This window comes from Chaetodon auriga, chromosome 23 (assembly GCF_051107435.1).
Source record: "Chaetodon auriga isolate fChaAug3 chromosome 23, fChaAug3.hap1, whole genome shotgun sequence".
NCBI lineage: Eukaryota > Metazoa > Chordata > Actinopteri > Chaetodontiformes > Chaetodontidae > Chaetodon > Chaetodon auriga.
In genome coordinates, this window is record NC_135096.1 from 9269993 (window position 1) to 9287550 (window position 17558).

General features: G+C 42.0%; 1 protein-coding gene across 2 annotated transcripts; it reads left to right on the plus strand.

Annotated features, from left to right (window-relative positions):
• Positions 1-3767: 3767 nt before the first annotated feature.
• LOC143316258 (ETS translocation variant 5-like) lies at positions 3768-11144 on the plus strand. 2 transcript variants are annotated; one of them, XM_076724126.1, is made up of 14 exons: positions 3812-3880; positions 4443-4503; positions 5378-5443; positions 5554-5638; positions 5885-5932; positions 6154-6204; positions 7146-7254; positions 7344-7610; positions 7696-7973; positions 8768-8833; positions 8925-8993; positions 9103-9257; positions 9445-9546; positions 9959-11144. In XM_076724126.1, the coding sequence occupies exons 3-14, from the start codon at positions 5396-5398 to the stop codon at positions 10163-10165; spliced, it is 1485 nt and encodes a 494-aa protein (XP_076580241.1). In that variant the 5' UTR covers positions 3812-3880; positions 4443-4503; positions 5378-5395; the 3' UTR covers positions 10166-11144. The 2 variants fall into 2 exon arrangements, with proteins under 2 accessions (XP_076580240.1, XP_076580241.1); XM_076724125.1 differs by lacking the exon at positions 4443-4503 and having other exon boundaries at positions 3768-3880.
• Positions 11145-17558: the final 6414 nt, after the last annotated feature.

Genomic DNA, 17558 nt, shown 5'->3' on the forward strand with positions numbered 1-17558 from the left:
CTGATGATTCAAGAGAATTCACCAACAAGGACCCATGGTATGCCAGCATGCTATTGTTCTGAGATGGCAGCCTGTGCCAGAGACTGCAGGAAAAAACAACAGAGCAGTCCAACAAAATCCACGACCCAGCTGGTGCACAGACACAACAACAACAAAAGTGCAGTGTGTTGGACAGCTGCAGCCACTTTTGGACAGATAATCATCTACTGTAATCATCTACTGTACCACAGATATGGTGGAAGATCTTCCACATCCAACATCCATCTGACAGTGGAGTTGATGACTTTATTTCGTGGCTTGAATATGGATGACTCATCAGCTAAAGATTGTTCTAATTAATGGCTCATGACTGATCTCGAAAGTATTAGTAAATTATATATCAACCTTTAAAAAAGCTATTAGTTAGAACTAACTTCATACACATGTGATCTGTACAAACTACTCATAGTAACAAGGGAAGTGGTATGATCCAAAGGATGCAGCATGTAGGCACAAGAGTCACCTAGTGGTGTTAGAGCTTTATTACACAGGGCAGAATAGAAGAGCATGTTTTTGACTCTGTACGGAAGCTCAGAAGGAAAACACAGAGATCAATGAAAAGATGCTGAAGAAACAAACAAATTTTATCAGTATGTTATCAAATCGACTTCGTCAAGATTCATATAAACATGATTTAGTATTGAGTATTGATATCAAGACTTTCAGTAAAAATTCTGCTTTCTCTCTGTTAGATTATGACATATTGTCCTACAGTTTGTAACTTCAATTCATCAGATAGTGTGCATTAATGCTCCCTAATAATTTGTTGACATCATGTACTGGAGAGCTGTAACTTGTGCTGTAACTTTGCATTATTGCTGTGTGAACCCTTTATGAAATGCAATAAATAATTGTTCGCAAAAAAAAACATAAACAAAAACATTGTATCATATTTAGTATTGTAATTAATAAAAGAACAAGTAAATGAAGTGAAAGCAAAAGAAGATACAGCTAATAAGCTAATCAATCTACAATAAGGACCAAAAGAAAGACTCATAAACACAACCTGCTGGTGCATTTGATAAGAAACAGATTTCCTCTGTACCTAAGTCTAATTCCTGACACAGGATGTGTTACATTATATCAATGCTTGTTGATCTGCCAAAACGGAAGAATAAAAATCACTGATGTGATATGAACACAGTCAGACCCACGTGACGGCCGAGCAAACAGGAGAGGCTGCAAATCAGTAACAGAGCTGCTGAGCTCAGCTGATGTTTGAACTGGAACTTTTATCACGCACAGATCTGTTCTGGCATCCCCCAACGCTGATCAAGCAGATTCTAAGTAGAACACAAACAGTCACTGCACCGTGCAAAAGAAAAAAAAAAAAAAAAAAAACATCCACCTGGACAGGTCATTGAGTCTGAAGTCATAACACTGGACTTTTACTTTGAAAAGCCAATGAGGTTTCCAGCACTCACTGCAAATAAAGTAACACTTGAAACCATGTTTGAAATGATGGTTTAAGAGAGGCAGCAGGTGGTTTACTCTGCTGGCTGTCTTTTAATGAACAAATCAAACACGCGCCTTTCTATTTTGAGAATCTGACTTTATTTTTTGATGATTGAGGAGTGCAGTCATGAATCTGAATTAGCTTCAATCAGATATCATGTCAAGTCAGATGTGGATGATTGAAAGTTTCTGTGAATCAATCAGACATCCACTTTAAGCTTTCCTGCACAGTATTAAGGCTTCGTGACTGAAAGGATCATTGAATGTATCGTTAGTGAAGGTCACTGTAAGTTCAGGATGTTAAAGGACACTGTATCATAGGTTCATTTGCTCACATCACTGTTTTCTTCATTATTTCTCTGCAGGGATGGTATTGTGCAATTACAGTGTTCAGCAAGGAACAAAGTGTTGATAACTGCAGTGTTTGTATGCTGTACATCTCATTCCTTCAAGAGCCATCAATTATCAAAGGGGTACTGTATGAAAACCTCACTGCGGGCCTATAAAAGCACTAAATACCCCAATTTCACACATGATCAGGTGACACTGTGAACCCTCTGGAGCGACTGGTAATGAAGTGGAAAGAGAACAAAGTCGAATTAAAAGGGGAGAAACTGCTCCGCCACCCACTGAGATGAATGGACTTTGAAGCGGTCATGCTTCTCGTGGTCCTCCATTTTAAATCTATCAAACATGTAACAGCTACAAAACTGCGTGTGTGCATATTGTGAGAGGTAATATAATATTTCTGCACGTCAACAAAAGTATCCTGTTCGATGTCATTTTCTGGAAACATTCTCCTCAGATTCTCTGAAACATCACCAGTGTTCTCATATTTTCCAGGAGAAATGTTATGACATGATGTCTGCCTCTCACAAAACATGTGCTGAGGCTCCAGAAATTACTGGATGGATTTAATTTCATATCTTGTCATCAAGAACATTCAATGAATAACCAGAAAAACAGCCATGTTGTCACATTGGGATGTTGTGTACTCTGTCAGTCAATACCTGTTCACCTATCCTGGATTGTGTACTTTAACTTGTGTTTATAAGTAGAAGCAAACCTTAAGTTATCAATTACATCTCCCATAATGCATTTCTAAATCCCTCAGAGAAGAGGTTTGAACTTGTTCCTCTCAAACAAAGATAGGCATGTGCCCTTTGAATGTATTTAATAAATGATTGTCTAAAGTGATTTGCATGTATCAAGGAAATCACACAGGGGAACAGTTTGTGGATGTAGCTACAGCACCTGATTGTCACTCGACAACCTCTCGTCAAAAGGTGTGTATGTCGACCCTCGAAATCTTTCTGTCTGTTACTCAATGAATGATGAAACTTGGAGGGATAACGCAGCTTCGTTAGCCAATTTTTCTTCCTGTTTTACTGTATTTGAATATAATTTAAAGACTGTGAGAAGTGACATCCTCAAATGTCTTGTTCTGTTCACCCAACAGTGAAAAAACAAAATACTGTTGTGTTATCTTGACACAGAGTGGGCAAAAAGCAGGAGATCATCACTTTTGACAAGCTGAAGATGGAGAATATATATATGTATATTTTTTGGTATTTTTTTCCCCCATAAATTACTTAAACTAAGAATTGATTATGGAAATAGATGATGATTGATGTTATGAGTGTTAGTAATGATAGTAAATAATCCTATTCATAATATTAATGTTACTTATAATAATAGATATTTAATTCTAATAGCATGGATCTGGATCTGGGCTCCATATGTAGATGAAAATAAATATAGTACTGCAAGTGTCCTCTGCAAGTGTCACTGATGTCATCGTGGTCATTATTATAATTATGGCAAAGCATTTTTGCAAATCCATGTCTATGACCAATGAGTGATGGTCTAAAAGCAACAAATCAGATTCCATAATGAATGCCATAATTCATAAATATAAACTGTCTTTTTGGATGTAAAAGTTAGAATTCAGTAGTTACAAATAACATTACATGAGCTGAACCAGTTTATAGCTATTTTTACCATTATTTTATTTGTTTGTTTACATTTAGAGCTGAGAAGTTAATGTGGATGTGTTTGTTAACTCATTTATTTACCTTCTTATTTAATGAATTGGCAGCTCTGGCCCTTTAAGAGATCTGTGGATCCATGAATGAAACCCAGCCATTCATAAAAAACACAGGGACGAACGTCACAGCAGTCTTAAAGACGATTGGTTGGCCCTTTGACTGACTTTGTGTTCTGGCCAATAGGAGAGCAGCAAAAGGCTCGCGTTAGCCCCACTGATTTGAGCTCCTCATTGAGAAAAATCCATAGCCGAGTTTTTATTCGAGGAGCTGCAGGGGATGTAGGGGAGGAAGTCTCGTCGAGTTAATTCTTCACACCGCCAAGAAACTTCACTTGTCAAGTGAGTCCTGCATTATTATTCGATCATTTTAACAAAAATAGTCGCATATGCGTGGGCTTTGTGTTAAACGCCAGCCGCAGCGTCGCGGTGTGTTGGCGGCAGTGCGGGGTGCTGATATCTGTTTGGAGACGAACGCCATTTTCTGAATATCACAGGCAACATTGCGTCCATTTTCCCCACATCTGTCAGCTTTGCACAGCGATCTGTCCGTCCGTCTGTTAGCATCGTGAATCTTACTCTGTGCTCTGTGGCTAACTTCTCAACCCACCCCCCCACCCCCCCCGCACCCTCACCCCCCCCTCTCCGAGGATCAAGTTGCACTTCATTGAGAAAAACAAGGAGGTCCCACGATGCGTACTGTTCCCTCACGTGCGTCACGCCGAACTCCATTCACAAATCCCTCATTTTTACTGCTGTAGTCTTTTATTGTCAGCACAGCCGACCAGTTTGAAACCCGCACTAATATGAGTCGACCACATGGTTTAATGTTGTGTTTATGTCACAGGAAATTTACCAAACGTAAAAATGAGCTGTCGCTTGTTCTTTACACGCTCTTCTTTAGACAAAAGCTGCTGTGGCGAGAAGTGTTGTTTACCTACGGAAGTCCGCTGACTTCGAAAAGAGTAATTTCTCGTAATTATGGCTTCCTGTTTTTTGAGACCTGTATGTGTTTGCTCATATCGTAATAAACCCACACACTGCACTGATTTTAGTTTGATTAACCTAGCAGGAATAATTACAGTCGTTAAACTCAAATCTTGCTGGACCATAATTTAATAATTTAAATTCACCACATTTTTACCCATGTTATTCATGTCACTTCCTCGATGGTAACTATGCTAAGTGAGTAACTGAAGGTAAACAAAACACACACAGAAAAGTCTGTATCACTATTTAGAGCTTTGGAATAAGGTTTCAAATGACGTTATAATTTTTTAATTAATGATATACCTATTTATTTTATTACTATTCCTTCACTTATCCTCATGTACTTTGACCTTTCACGTCCACCCATGCTTCAGCAGTGCATTGTGTCATGTTTTAGTACTCGCTGTGGTGGTTTTTATGTTCATGTGTTAAGATTTTGTGACATGAAAACGAAGAAATGCATGCATGAATGATTACTGATGTCCCGCTAATGAAATACGCTGTAAGGTCACCACAGTGCTGCCAGACAGAAGGAAAGGAATAAGGCGTCACATTTTATGAGACTGTACAGCTGTTTTCTGTTTATCTTCAAGAGTAGCATCCCCCATTCAAAAGCCTTTGAAGGATTCTTCCTCCTGCAGCTCCTATTCATGTGAGATTAACTTACAGGAGCTTGCATAACGCTGCCATTGAAGAGAAGGTTTTTATAGCCACTGTAAACCCAGCTGTGGGGTCATGGAGGTTAGAAAAAACACAAACACACCAAGATACAGGAAATGGATGATAGTGATATGGATGGAGTATGGAGTAGTAAATATTTTTCCCTGACTGCTGTGCTCTTTATTCCAGGGTGAAGCCTCCTGCAACATGGACGGCTTTTATGATCAGCAGGTCCCTTTTGTGGTCCCCGAGAAGGTGAGTTTGAAACATGCATTTAACATCCTGTGTGTGAGGCTGATCTCGAAGTGACGGTGTTTGGGTTTACAATTTATGTTCGCTCAGCAGTGTTGTTGTTACACTTCCAGAAATGTCCCGTAGCGGAAGCAGAGAGATGTCTCAGCGACCGGAAGAGGAAGTTCATGGACACAGAGCTGGCTCAGGACACAGAAGGTAGGCTCGTCACGGCATCCTCGAGGCAGCTTGTGATTTGAGGCGTTTGGTGACATTTGGCCTTTAATTGGGCCAAATACTGGACGCATAATAACACTTGATATTTTTAAACAAAGCATCCATTATTGTCTTTATGTGATCAGGACACGCAGCTCTGCTCAGTGTGTGCACTCAGTTAACTGCGAGTTTGAAGAAAGCGTGAATCAGAGGTGCCTTTTTTAATATAGTTTCATAACTGTCTTGCAGAGCTCTTTCAAGATCTGAGCCAGCTCCAGGAAATCTGGATCGCAGAAGGTGAGATCTGCAAACATCATGCACTACAACCACTGAACTCTGTGTGCACTCCTCAGATTTTAAGATGTGTGGTCACGCCCCTTCAACAGGCAGTGTTGAAGGAAATGAAGACATATGAAGCACTAAATCCCAATACGTCGCTCTGAGAATGCACTGATAGGAGATTCAAGGGTGAAGATTTGATGAGTCACCGTAATATTGTGTCTTTTCCCCTCTGACAGCTCAGGTCCCCGATGACGAGCAGTTTGTTCCGGATTTCCAATCCAATAACTGTGAGTAGCTGCTTCTCCTCTAATATTCATAAAGGGTTGTACTACGGGGCGCAGACATGTCGTGGAATAACACACATTCTTTATTCATGCCTCAATGTCCTAATGGCCGTCATTTGAACGCTCTGACTCAGTAAATCCCATGAAAAGACGAGCACCAACGATGAACGATAATGAATCATACTTTATTCACAGATCACGTGTTTTGCATGTAAGATCTTAATCTGTGAAGTAACATAGCTGTCAGATAAATGTCGTGGAGGAAGAAGGTACAAAGGAAAGATCATATTCCCCTTAGTAGAAATGTAAAGTAGGATAAAATGGAAATGAGGTGAGTGGAAAAACACGTGATGCCTTCATGGAGCGACGGTGATGTTATTGGCTTTGTGCATTTTTTCCCTCCGGTCTGCGGTTCCACCCAACCTTCATGTGGGCAGCAGATAAAGTGTGAACAAGCACAATCAATGTTCGTATCCAGGGCCAGTGGTGTGAAGACAATTGTGTTTACAGTGTTCAATGTGACTGCTAATGCAGCATAGGGCCTCACACATGCTCGCAGTGGGTCTGTGTCAGTTAAATGATAGCAGTCATACGGCAGAGGAAATGATGGCTATAAATAATGACAATAAAAGAACTTCCTGTGACTCTATCTGTCCCTTAAAAATAATGATGGTACAGATAAGCCCTGGGTCGGGGGAAATGGCACTTTTAGTGCTGCTTTCCAATCACGTGTATTTATTTATGCATGTATTTATTGCTGCTTGATCGCTGCCTCAACAGAATGAGTCCCGGTGCTCACAATAAATGTGACGATTGCGCTGTGGATGGGCACATTGGCGTCAATGCTGCGTGCCCATGACAACCTGCGGATTCCGGGATTGCTGAGATCAAATAGGAGGCTGTCTTTCTTCTGCTCAAACACGAGTGTGTGTGTGTGTTTGCAGTGATGCTTCATGGACTCCCTGTCAGCAAAGTGAAGCGAGAGCCCAGCCCGTCTGAAGACCTGTCTCCCTGCAGAACACCTCACGCTGACATGTGCCTTTACAGTTACAGGTAGAAAATCGGTGCGTGACATGCTGACACTCTGTCACTTCATGTGCAGGGACTGACCGGCTCCTTCCTGTGTCCTCTTCTCTCCTCAGTGCCTGCGACAACAAGCCAGCTGGGGTCAAAGCTCTGACTCCCACACCAGTACAGTGTGGCTCCACCCATCCACCTGGACCTGCACCCAAACAGAGGCAGTTACACCCTCCCGCCCCCCATCTGACCAATAACTGCCCCCAAAGCCACATTCCTGCCCCGAGCCCCTCCCACCACCGCAGCCTCCCACAGACCAACCAAAGCCAGCAGTTTGTTCTGCCACATCCTCCCATTGGCTGCCCCGGTGGACCTATCAGCACAGAGCAAAGGTGAGTTCTCATTAATACTTTCAGTGATTTCAGCTGGAGTCAGTTCAAACCCTCAAACCTCCTCTTGTGTTCGTCCACGCTTCAGGTTTCAGCGGCAGCTGTCAGAGCCCTGCTTGTCTTTCCTCCCTCTGGAGAAAACAGTGAACGCACCGTACCAGCCCTCGAGCCGGGATGGGCGGCCACTGTACCAGCGTCACCTTTCGGAGCCAATGGTTCCCCGCGGCCCCGGGGGTTTCAAGCAGGAGCTGCTGGATCCGCGGTACCCAGATCCAGGGCCACCTGGTCCAGGTCTGGCCCAGCCCCAAACCACCTTCAACCACATCAACATCAAACAAGAGCCAAGAGACTTTGGCTTTGAGTCAGGTGTGTGTGTGTCATCTTGATCTGTCATCTATTTACAATTGATACATTTGGGGAAATTATTGAATTAATATATAACTTTTAAGGATGATCATCAGTGTGTCTGATATTCAGTAAAGAATATGCGATCTGGATTATTGTTTTCTATTGGTAGTCATGGTGGTGGGGGTGGAGGTTTATCAGCAACAAGAGAATCAGTGACCACTCAGCTTCTACTAAGGTTCTAGATGCTCTGTAGGTTCTCTGTATACCTCCCTACAACTGAACTCCCACTCCTGCAGCGTCCTGTCCTCCACACGACACACATCTACACACTGCCGACCTGCGCACAGCGCAAGAGGAGGGGGAGAGAGGTTATACTGTGAGCGCCTCAGACAGCGCTGCACTACTTTTTTCTCAAAGTTAAAGGAGGTTGTTTAAATGTATGAAGCTCATAAATGATGCAGGTTGTGACAATGTGCAGAAACAATCATCATGAAAAATGTCTCATAAAAGTCAGTCTAACATTTGACTGTGTGGTCAGTTGTAGTTGACTAATGCATGTTAACTTGCCTCCATTGGAGGTTAAATAACCTTTGAACAGGCCACAACTTACCCATGCAGGCGTGCATTCATGTGCCCCGCAGTGCTTAGACAAACAGGACTACGCCTAAGGCCGAGATTGACTTTTTGTGGTTCTTCACGCTGTCGCGCAGTATTTTTAGTCTGTGTCACACTGCCACCTAATGGAGATTCCAATGAATCAATCACATCAGCAGCAAAACTTTGCTCATGATGGCTTTCTTTGTGTGTTCCAGAGGTCCAGACCTACCAGTCGCCGTCATTCGGAAAGTCTTCGGTTTTGTATCAGAATAACAGTGTCGGTGAGTTTGTGTGTGCACTTTTTTTTCCATCATGTTTGTCAGTCAAACACACATCAGCTTGTCTGATAGCATTTTATTTTTCACTTCACAGGGTTCAGCCATGACAGAGAGCCACACTTGTACTATGACGACACTTGCGTTGTGCCAGAAAGACTGGAAGGTAAGACTGCGTGTCGACAGCGTGACTTAGAGCTTTAAAGGAAGCTCAGACTTAGTTCTGCCTGTTTTCAGTGAGAGACGTCCTCATTGTGTCCTGTTTGACTCTGCAGCAGGTAAAGTGAAGCAGGAGGGTCTGCCGTACCAGCGCCGCGGCTCCCTGCAGCTCTGGCAGTTCCTGCTCACGCTGCTGGACAACCCGGCCAATGGACACCTGATTGTCTGGACGGGCCGAAACATGGAATTTAAACTGATCGATCCCGAAGAGGTGAGTCATCTCCGAACCCCACGCAGCTCCATTTTAAAAGTGCGGGATTTCATCCTGATGCAGCTGTAGGTTTATGGACTGATCAGTGTTGGACGTCAGCATCTGGCTATGACATTACATGAAAAAAGACCAACTTTGATATGAACCTAGCTGGATTTTTTTTTTTTTCCTCCTGTCTGGTGCTCAGGTGGCTCGGCTCTGGGGCATCCAAAAGAATCGACCGGCCATGAACTACGACAAGCTGAGCCGCTCACTGAGATACTACTACGAGAAGGGCATCATGCAGAAGGTAAAGGCAGACAAATTTTGTATGAAATTTGGATTTCATATTTCTTTTCAAGGATTTTCTTTTTATATTTGGAACTGCTATTATGGTGCATGGTGTAATTATGGCCTGCCTGAGGGAAGAGGGGAAGAGCCCTGCTGGTACAGAACTATTTGCATTCTTCAGTGCTTCATGTGTCGGACAGTGAAATACACATTTGAAAAGTTCTGTGGAAGCAGGTGGCGGAGCTTAGCTGCTGGATCACCTCTTCTACATCATTAGAGGTAAAAAATGATGCATTGTGCCCACGGTGGTGTGATGATGGGAGGGCATAGATAAGTCAGATCCACTGGTAGGAACCGATCTTGTAGCTGAAATTTCCATGAAAATGCTCAAATGGTTAATCATTCATGTCTGTCACTGGCTCATCCCACAGGTGGCCGGGGAAAGGTATGTCTACAAGTTTGTATGCAACCCCGAGGCGCTTTTCTCCATGGCTTTCCCCGACAACCAGAGGCTGACCCTGAAGGCCGACCCGGACGCCGTCTTGCCTCCCAGCGAGGAGGAGGAGGGTCCGTACCTGGCTGAAGGAGGGGAGCAGTGCATCCAGGGACTGGCTTTCCCTGACGGCTACCCGTACTAGACTCCACCTTTTAAACAGACAGACTTTTTAAATAGGAGGAACCAGAGTTACTGAGTGGTGTTTGAGATTTTCCCATTGTCTACCCGCATTATGTATATCACAGAAAAGATTGGGGATTTTTTTTAAAAAAATCATCACTTTTTTTTGTCAATATTTAAATTTTATTCTCAAAATGACTGATTTTTTTATTTTTATTTTATTATTTTTTTTTGGTCACAGTGTCTCAACTGCTCAGTTGTAATTCAGTAGCGTCCCTGTGGTCCCCGTGCACGTGAACTCTGGGATCTGTATTTCAACCAAAAAGTATCTCAAAGCCATGGCACTCCTTTAAAAATGTACTTCTCATCATTTTTTGAGTAAGCCTTATACTGCTCGAAAGGGACACACTTGTATTTTCCAGACGTCGTTGTCCTCCTATAAACATGTATATTGAAATGTGTTTTTTTTTTGTGTACTTGTTTTCAAAGCTAATATTTTTGGCATTATTTTTCCTAAACTGTTTTATGACAAAGGTATTACTCCTATTTTTGATTCTGTAACACTGCCACTAAAACGCTAATAATAAGCATGGACTTTCTTACAAATGTCTCACCGGTTGTTGTACTGAGATAGTTTTCTGCATTTTGTATAGTTGATTTGCTTCAATGTGTAGAAGAGGTGTATAATTATATATGAATATATTTTTTCAAAAGGCTGCATTTGCTTTATGTTGTACTACGAGCTGCAGTGTTTAGCCTGCTAATGTACTCCATCAATTTCAGCCTCCCCGAGGTGGATTGACTTGTACCCTTTGAGTCCTGCAGAAAGAAAGTGGTTGTCACGGTACTGTATATTTTGCTATATGATCACATGGTGGTATGAATGGGGGAGATGGAGCATGCTGGCGAAAGATTACTGACACTGGTGTGAGTCGACCCTCAGATACTATATGTGTGCCTTCTGTTGATTTTTACAGATACAATAAACTATTTTACTCTTTCATTGTTCCAGATTTGTCGGTCTCAAAGAATTGCTTGTGTGATTGCGAGAAGGGGCTCTAGACACTGGAGGTGTGGAGATGCATGTTCTCTCCTACAGTACTTAATTGCACTTGCTGTAACAGACAGTCAGTAGTGAAGCGCAGGGTACGCGGCGTATACCCACCTACACATCCCCTCTGATGCGCACCGTTTAGTAGTGTGCTGCAATTATTTATTCCTAGGATGGCAGAGGCACGACCCACCTTACTCTGCTTCTGATTGGCTACTACTCGGTGTTGCCTTAATTGGTTGGTTGGGTGAAAATATCAGGGGAAGCCATAGGCAGAGTAAGGCGGGTCATACGTTGCCAATGCTATCCTGGGGCCTACCTGCTTGCCTTGTTGGATAACAAAGCTGATAATTAAATTACTGACAGAAAGAAGGAAGGAAATGAAGCAAATATGAAGTGAACAACTCAAACAACATCCTGCTTACAGAAAAATAACCAAATACACACAGTAATCACACTTTGGCATGTTGTTGAACAGCACCTTTGAATTTCTTGTCAGTTGTCTTTTTATTTGTGAAAATATCACCTGAGTCATGAGCAGATTCACTTATGAACTTTTTGTCTTGTTTTTCTAGTGCAAGAAAGCCACACACCTGCTCACTGAAACGTACCCGCGGTCATCAATGTGAGTACCAGCTACACTCCTCCTCCTCCTCCTCCTCACCAGCGAAGCCGCCGTCACTCCTCAGCCATGTGACCTGTCAATGGCATCGTCTGTGACGTAAGCAGCCAAGAGCTTCTTATCAATCAGACAGACAGTCTAAAGTTTCCCCTCATCACTTAACTCGACAGCAACAGCCAGGTTTTTAGCAAAAATACAGATTTTACGTAGGAGTGCTTCATCCATTTTTTGCATACGCTCAGTGGCCTCTTTATTAGGTACGCCTCCACAATCTGACACAATTCAACTTTTCCGTCTTAAAGGCAGCTTGACTGCAGGGTTGCCTCTCGGTGAATGTGGACACATGTTTGTAAGCAGTGAAACAGGCACAGGTGAAGGGAGTTTTTTGCATTCCTGTGTTGACGCAGAGTTTTTGAAGAAACGGGAATGAACCGTGGATCAAAACAACAACATGAAGGGACAAAAGCTGAAGGAGCTGTTAGGAGCTCATTTATTGTGGAGCTTTGCATGCATGATTTTACTGAGACCCGTTTATGGTTTCAACACTCTGCTGTTTGACTTGGTAATATTGTTCCTCTTGTCGCACACTGATGTGATTATTGTCACAATCGATCAGAGGAAACGACACCCTTCTGTCATTCGAGCTGCCGAGTTACTTTTCTATCACGCTTTAGAGAAGCTGAATTGTCTTCCACGGCTTGTGTTGAACCATCAAATGCAAACATTTTCTACGCATCCTCGCTCTCAGGAGTGCAGTATTTGTTTTCTCATTAAATTATTTAAATTAATTATTCAAAGGGAGCTTTCTAAAACCACAGAAACACAAAATGTTACACTAGTTCCTGTTGCATTATGGAGAAGGTTTGAAGAGTTGAGGACGTAGAAAGACCAGAGTTTTAACTCATTCACCGCAGAATTAATAGAAAACGTGTACAATCCTGTTGATACGCTGAAGGGACGTTGAACCCTGAATGTGATGTTCCAGATGTGCTGAGTTGTCGCACTGTTTGAAATGAGTGGAATCTAAGGAAGAACCCAAGTACTGACGTGAAGAGCAGATTTGAGGTACTTGAGTCACAACACAATAAATTTGATGTTTGACCTCATTGTTGGAAATAAATGCTTATTCCGAATTTGATGCAGCAACAAGTTGAGACAGGAGCAACAGAAGACTGGGAAAGTTTCGGAATGTTCCAAACCACCTGTTGGGAACGTTCCACAGGTGAACAGCCCGACTGGTCGCAGGTGTTCCTGATTGGACGCGAAACGCTCAGTCGGTCGCGGCAACGATGGAGCGGAGTTCAGCGCTTCGTCAAACATCTTTGTTTGGAATGGAGGTAAATTAAATTGTGTAACTGTATAGACTGTTCGGTGACTTTATTGTTACCCTCGCGCGACTGACGTGAAGTCTGAACATGTCTGTCTGCAGAACGAGGAGTTTCAGAGTCCGTCGGTGGACATCAGCAGAGGTTCGGCCGGAGAAGCTGCACAGAAAGCTGCGGGAGAAAACTGCGTCAGGTCGGTCAGTTGTCAACTCTGTGGCCTCTGGAAGCTGCTGGCACCTCACTGAGGCGAGGCAGCTTATTTAGTTTTGGTTTTAGCAAGATAAAATCTATTTTTCGTCTTCTGTCCATCACTCGTCTCCTGCTGCGTTCAGGTGCACCGGGACATCGCACGATCGCTCTTGTACATTTCCAACCAGACACAACTTTTCACATGTATAATCAGTGGCGGTTCTACACGGAGGTCTAGGGAGTCCCGTGTCTGTGTAGATATGTCCCCTGTGGCCCCCCGTGCTGACAAAAAAAAATATATATATATATATATATATATATATATATATATACGATACGATGGTGAACGATAGTGTCAACTGTAGAGCGAGTGGAACAAGAAAAGGATCCTGAAAGGAATGATATATATATTTTTTTATTTTGTATGTTGTGTGACAGCAGCGGTAGCTTCAAAGATTGCACCAAAAATCCTCTAATTTTATATATATATGATTTTACACGCGAGCGCCAAAAGCGGAACTAATGCGACGCAGCGTTCTACCCGGGTAACTTAAAGCGGCGCACCCAAACACTGTGGCGTGTCAGGTGTGGTGCTGCTCGGTGAATGAGAGCTCAGCAACGAGTCTTGTGGAGAGGAGCTGCGATTTCTCCTGTTGCAAGAATCCAAGGTAAGCGAAACGATTTCATGTCGTAAATGACTTGTTGTTCGTGTTGCTGTTGGTCCTCACACTGCTAATGAAATCAAGTTTGCAAATGTCTGATCTCGATATGTTTAGAAACTTTAAGCAAACTCATCGAAGCAGAGGCGAATATCCAAATGTCAGTATCATTGCTAGGTCTCCACAATGTTGTGATGCTAACCACGTAACTTCGTGCGTCTTGACTGTTGCATTGCGATAACAAATGGGTGATTCTTCAATTCGGGGAAATTTTGACTTTTGGAAATATGGAGAAAAAAAATAATGTTCTTTAATCGCTGTTTTCTATTTCAAAAGGTTTATCAGTTGGTCTGGAGCAAAGATCTTAGCATAGCTTTGATTGTACGTCATGATAATTTTGATATTATGATGCTTTTTTCAAAGTTGTCACAGCAAAATGTCTTTACCGTCACAAACACAAAACACTGATTTTAATCCAAAATGATCTGACAAGCAAAGTTTTCACAATCATTCCACTAAGTACAAAACATGCTCTGTAAGAATCATGTTCTAAATGTTTGTAAGTACATTTAAAATACATTTTAACATGTTCTCTCTAACTTTTTAATATACTGCCTTGTTCAACAATGAAATATTATGTACTAATCAGAATATTTGAATTGCAATGTTTATTTATTTTTTTTTTTTGTGACTGCAACAACACGAGTAACCAATTGATTTTACACACTAGCAATGAGAAAATGCACTTAACAGTATAGAAACTCATCATGTGCAGAATTAAAGTGTCTGGCTTTATTTTTAGCACTTTTTTTAATTAACAGCATTCAAATATCACTTTGTAAAAAGCTATTTTGTTTTCACAAGGGCACAACCTGCTGCATCTGCATCCTGAATGATGCCCGGATACACATCTGGGTCATATTGAATGGCACACCGTTGTCCTCTCAGTTGATCTGTGATCTCTGAAACGGGGAGGACTGTTGATGGATGTGTGTTCATCTCAGGTGGCTGCAGATCCAGGTGTGACCCATCAGCTGTTTCCAGTTGATTTGGTGGCAGAGCATCCTTTGCTGAAATGTCTTCTTCGGTGACACAGAAGAGCTTGATCTGTGATTGCTCCTTTGACAGGACATCGAAGAGGACTTCACCACTTGGTACATCTGTTCCACGGCAACAACAGCATCTGCATTTTGTTTGATTGCTGCCCCAACTCCATCTGCAGGCCCTTTGCCATGCCCGGCCTCCAGAACGCCCCAGGTCACCCTGCTGAACCCAAACCTGAACGGCTTTGTGGATCAGATGAATATTTGCAGAGATTATTCTCAGCGAAATCCACTTGAAGAATAATCTCACTCTGCCCAACATTTTCTTTCGGACGACTCAGCGTGGAGTACTGAAGGCGGATGTTGAAGACATGTCTTGCAAACCTCTCTTTTAAAGCAGTTGTGAAGTCTTCTAAAAGAGACTGAAGGGTACCACATATCCGCTCCTTTGTCGTTCAGTGGACATTGAACTTGTGTTTCGTTTCATCTTTCTTTGTCTTCTCACGCTCTTCAACTTTATGTTTCCAGTTAAACCAGTGGGTCTGTAAACCAGGATCAGATTCACCAGTTTGCAGCTCTTCTCCTTTGCAGAGGTCACACTCTCTGTATGCACGTTGTTTTGTTGGCTTTTCACAGCATAAGGTCTCCATCAACCTGTCAGGCGTTTTGCTTTGTATCACTCTTTGATACGTTAGCTTGTCAGCCATGAACTGCACGTTGGCGTATTTTGCATCAGCAGGTGTCTGTCGGGTGAAGGAGCTGTCACGACCCAAAAAGATCATTTTTGCAAAACTCTGGATATGACAGCTTCAACAGTGGACCATCCATCTTGAACTTCAGGTTCCAAGAATATCTTGATTTTCTTGCTGGTATCCACACTGATTCTGTTTTTGTCGGGTTTCCTGTGAAAGTGAAGACCAGCCGGCTGTTTGCTGTTTTTCTGCATCATCTTGGCTGAGAAACCAAGTTGGTTTTGCACTTCTTTCACAAAGTGGTACTTCAGAATCTTCAAAGCCAGAATCTTTGACACTACTCGGTTTTCTTTTGTGCCACAATCCTTGTATTTTTTTTCCAGCTGAGAAAGGGCCTTCGGTTTTATCTGCATTTGTTGCTTTAATTTCATTTTGGGGGATTCTGAAGTTTTCATCTTCTCGGAGAGCCTTTGATATCTCTCTTTATGCTTCTCCACCTCTCAGAGCATGTTGGAGCTTCAGATGGTTTTATTTGCCTTATTTGCTCTCACAGTTTTCCGTCCTCTCGTATGACTTGAGATTTTATGATGCCAACTGTCAGAAATATGAGGTGAAGCTTCAAGAATGGGCACTTCATTCTCACGTTCTTCCTGAGCTGTAGGCGGTGTGGGAGCTGTGTTTCCAGCTGTATCACTTTGTATCTTCTCTCTGGTCTGATCACTGGCCCTTTTGTGTCTTTGCTTAACTTTCCACTGTCGTCTCCTGCATCTTTCCTCCTGCTTTGATAATTGTGAGATGGCTTTCAGTTTTCCCGTCTCTTTTCTTTTTTTCTCTCTTTCAGGATATTGCTGATATTTCTCAGGATCTTTGATTTTGTCTCTGTATTTTTTTGACTGTTGAGCTGGTTTAGCTGGGGCCATGTTGACACCTTCAAACAAAAATAATGTAAATTACGGTTGATCACTGTTCATTTATCTATCAGAGTAAATAGTAAATTAAGCTGATATATTGTAGTTAGAAGGTAAGAAACAGATAACTTGTCATTACCATCACAGTCACTTGTGTGATGGTAATGACACGTGGCTCAGTTTTAGACTTGCTAAGCTAACTGGTCAGCTAGCATAAACTGTACACTGAATATATGTGAATAAAGTGAAATTTCCTGTTAATGAATTAAAATACTCAAACAGTAACTTTTTTGGTAATGACCCCAATTAAACAAACTCTCAAATCAGGATGTATAAAACATCAAATTACTACAAAAAATCAGGCTTCTGCCTCACGTCTGGGAATGTTCCTCTGGAGCATCTAATTTGCATGTTGAGTGTGATGGTAATGACAGATGTAAGCGGGACAGCGATATTTAACTGTAAATAAATTGCAAATGGAACAAATATAAACTATATGAATTTGAAAAATGTCTTTTTAAGTTATGAATGCAAAGTAAAGTTTTAATGAATTTAGCACTTTCTATTGCTTTATTATAGAGGGGATGTCAGAAAGTCTGGGTTGGGGACGAGTCCAAAACAGTGAAATTCTTGCACATTTGAATTTTCAACACACTCAAAAAGTATTAAAATGTCACAGTTATTTTTTTCATTGCTACTACAACCTGACCTTAACAAATACAGGAATTGTTTTTTCTTGAAAATCTACCCTGGGGACAGAAAAACTCCCTTCATTGAAGAATCACCCAAATAGAAATCAGCTTTTTTTGCCCCAGTGAACAAAAAAGTGAGAAAAACAGCAGTGAGAGAAACAAATGAAGGTATTGAGAGAGCTGAGGAGCAGAAAGAGGTTGGAGAGAGGGCATGTGATGAAAGTGAGGGCTCTG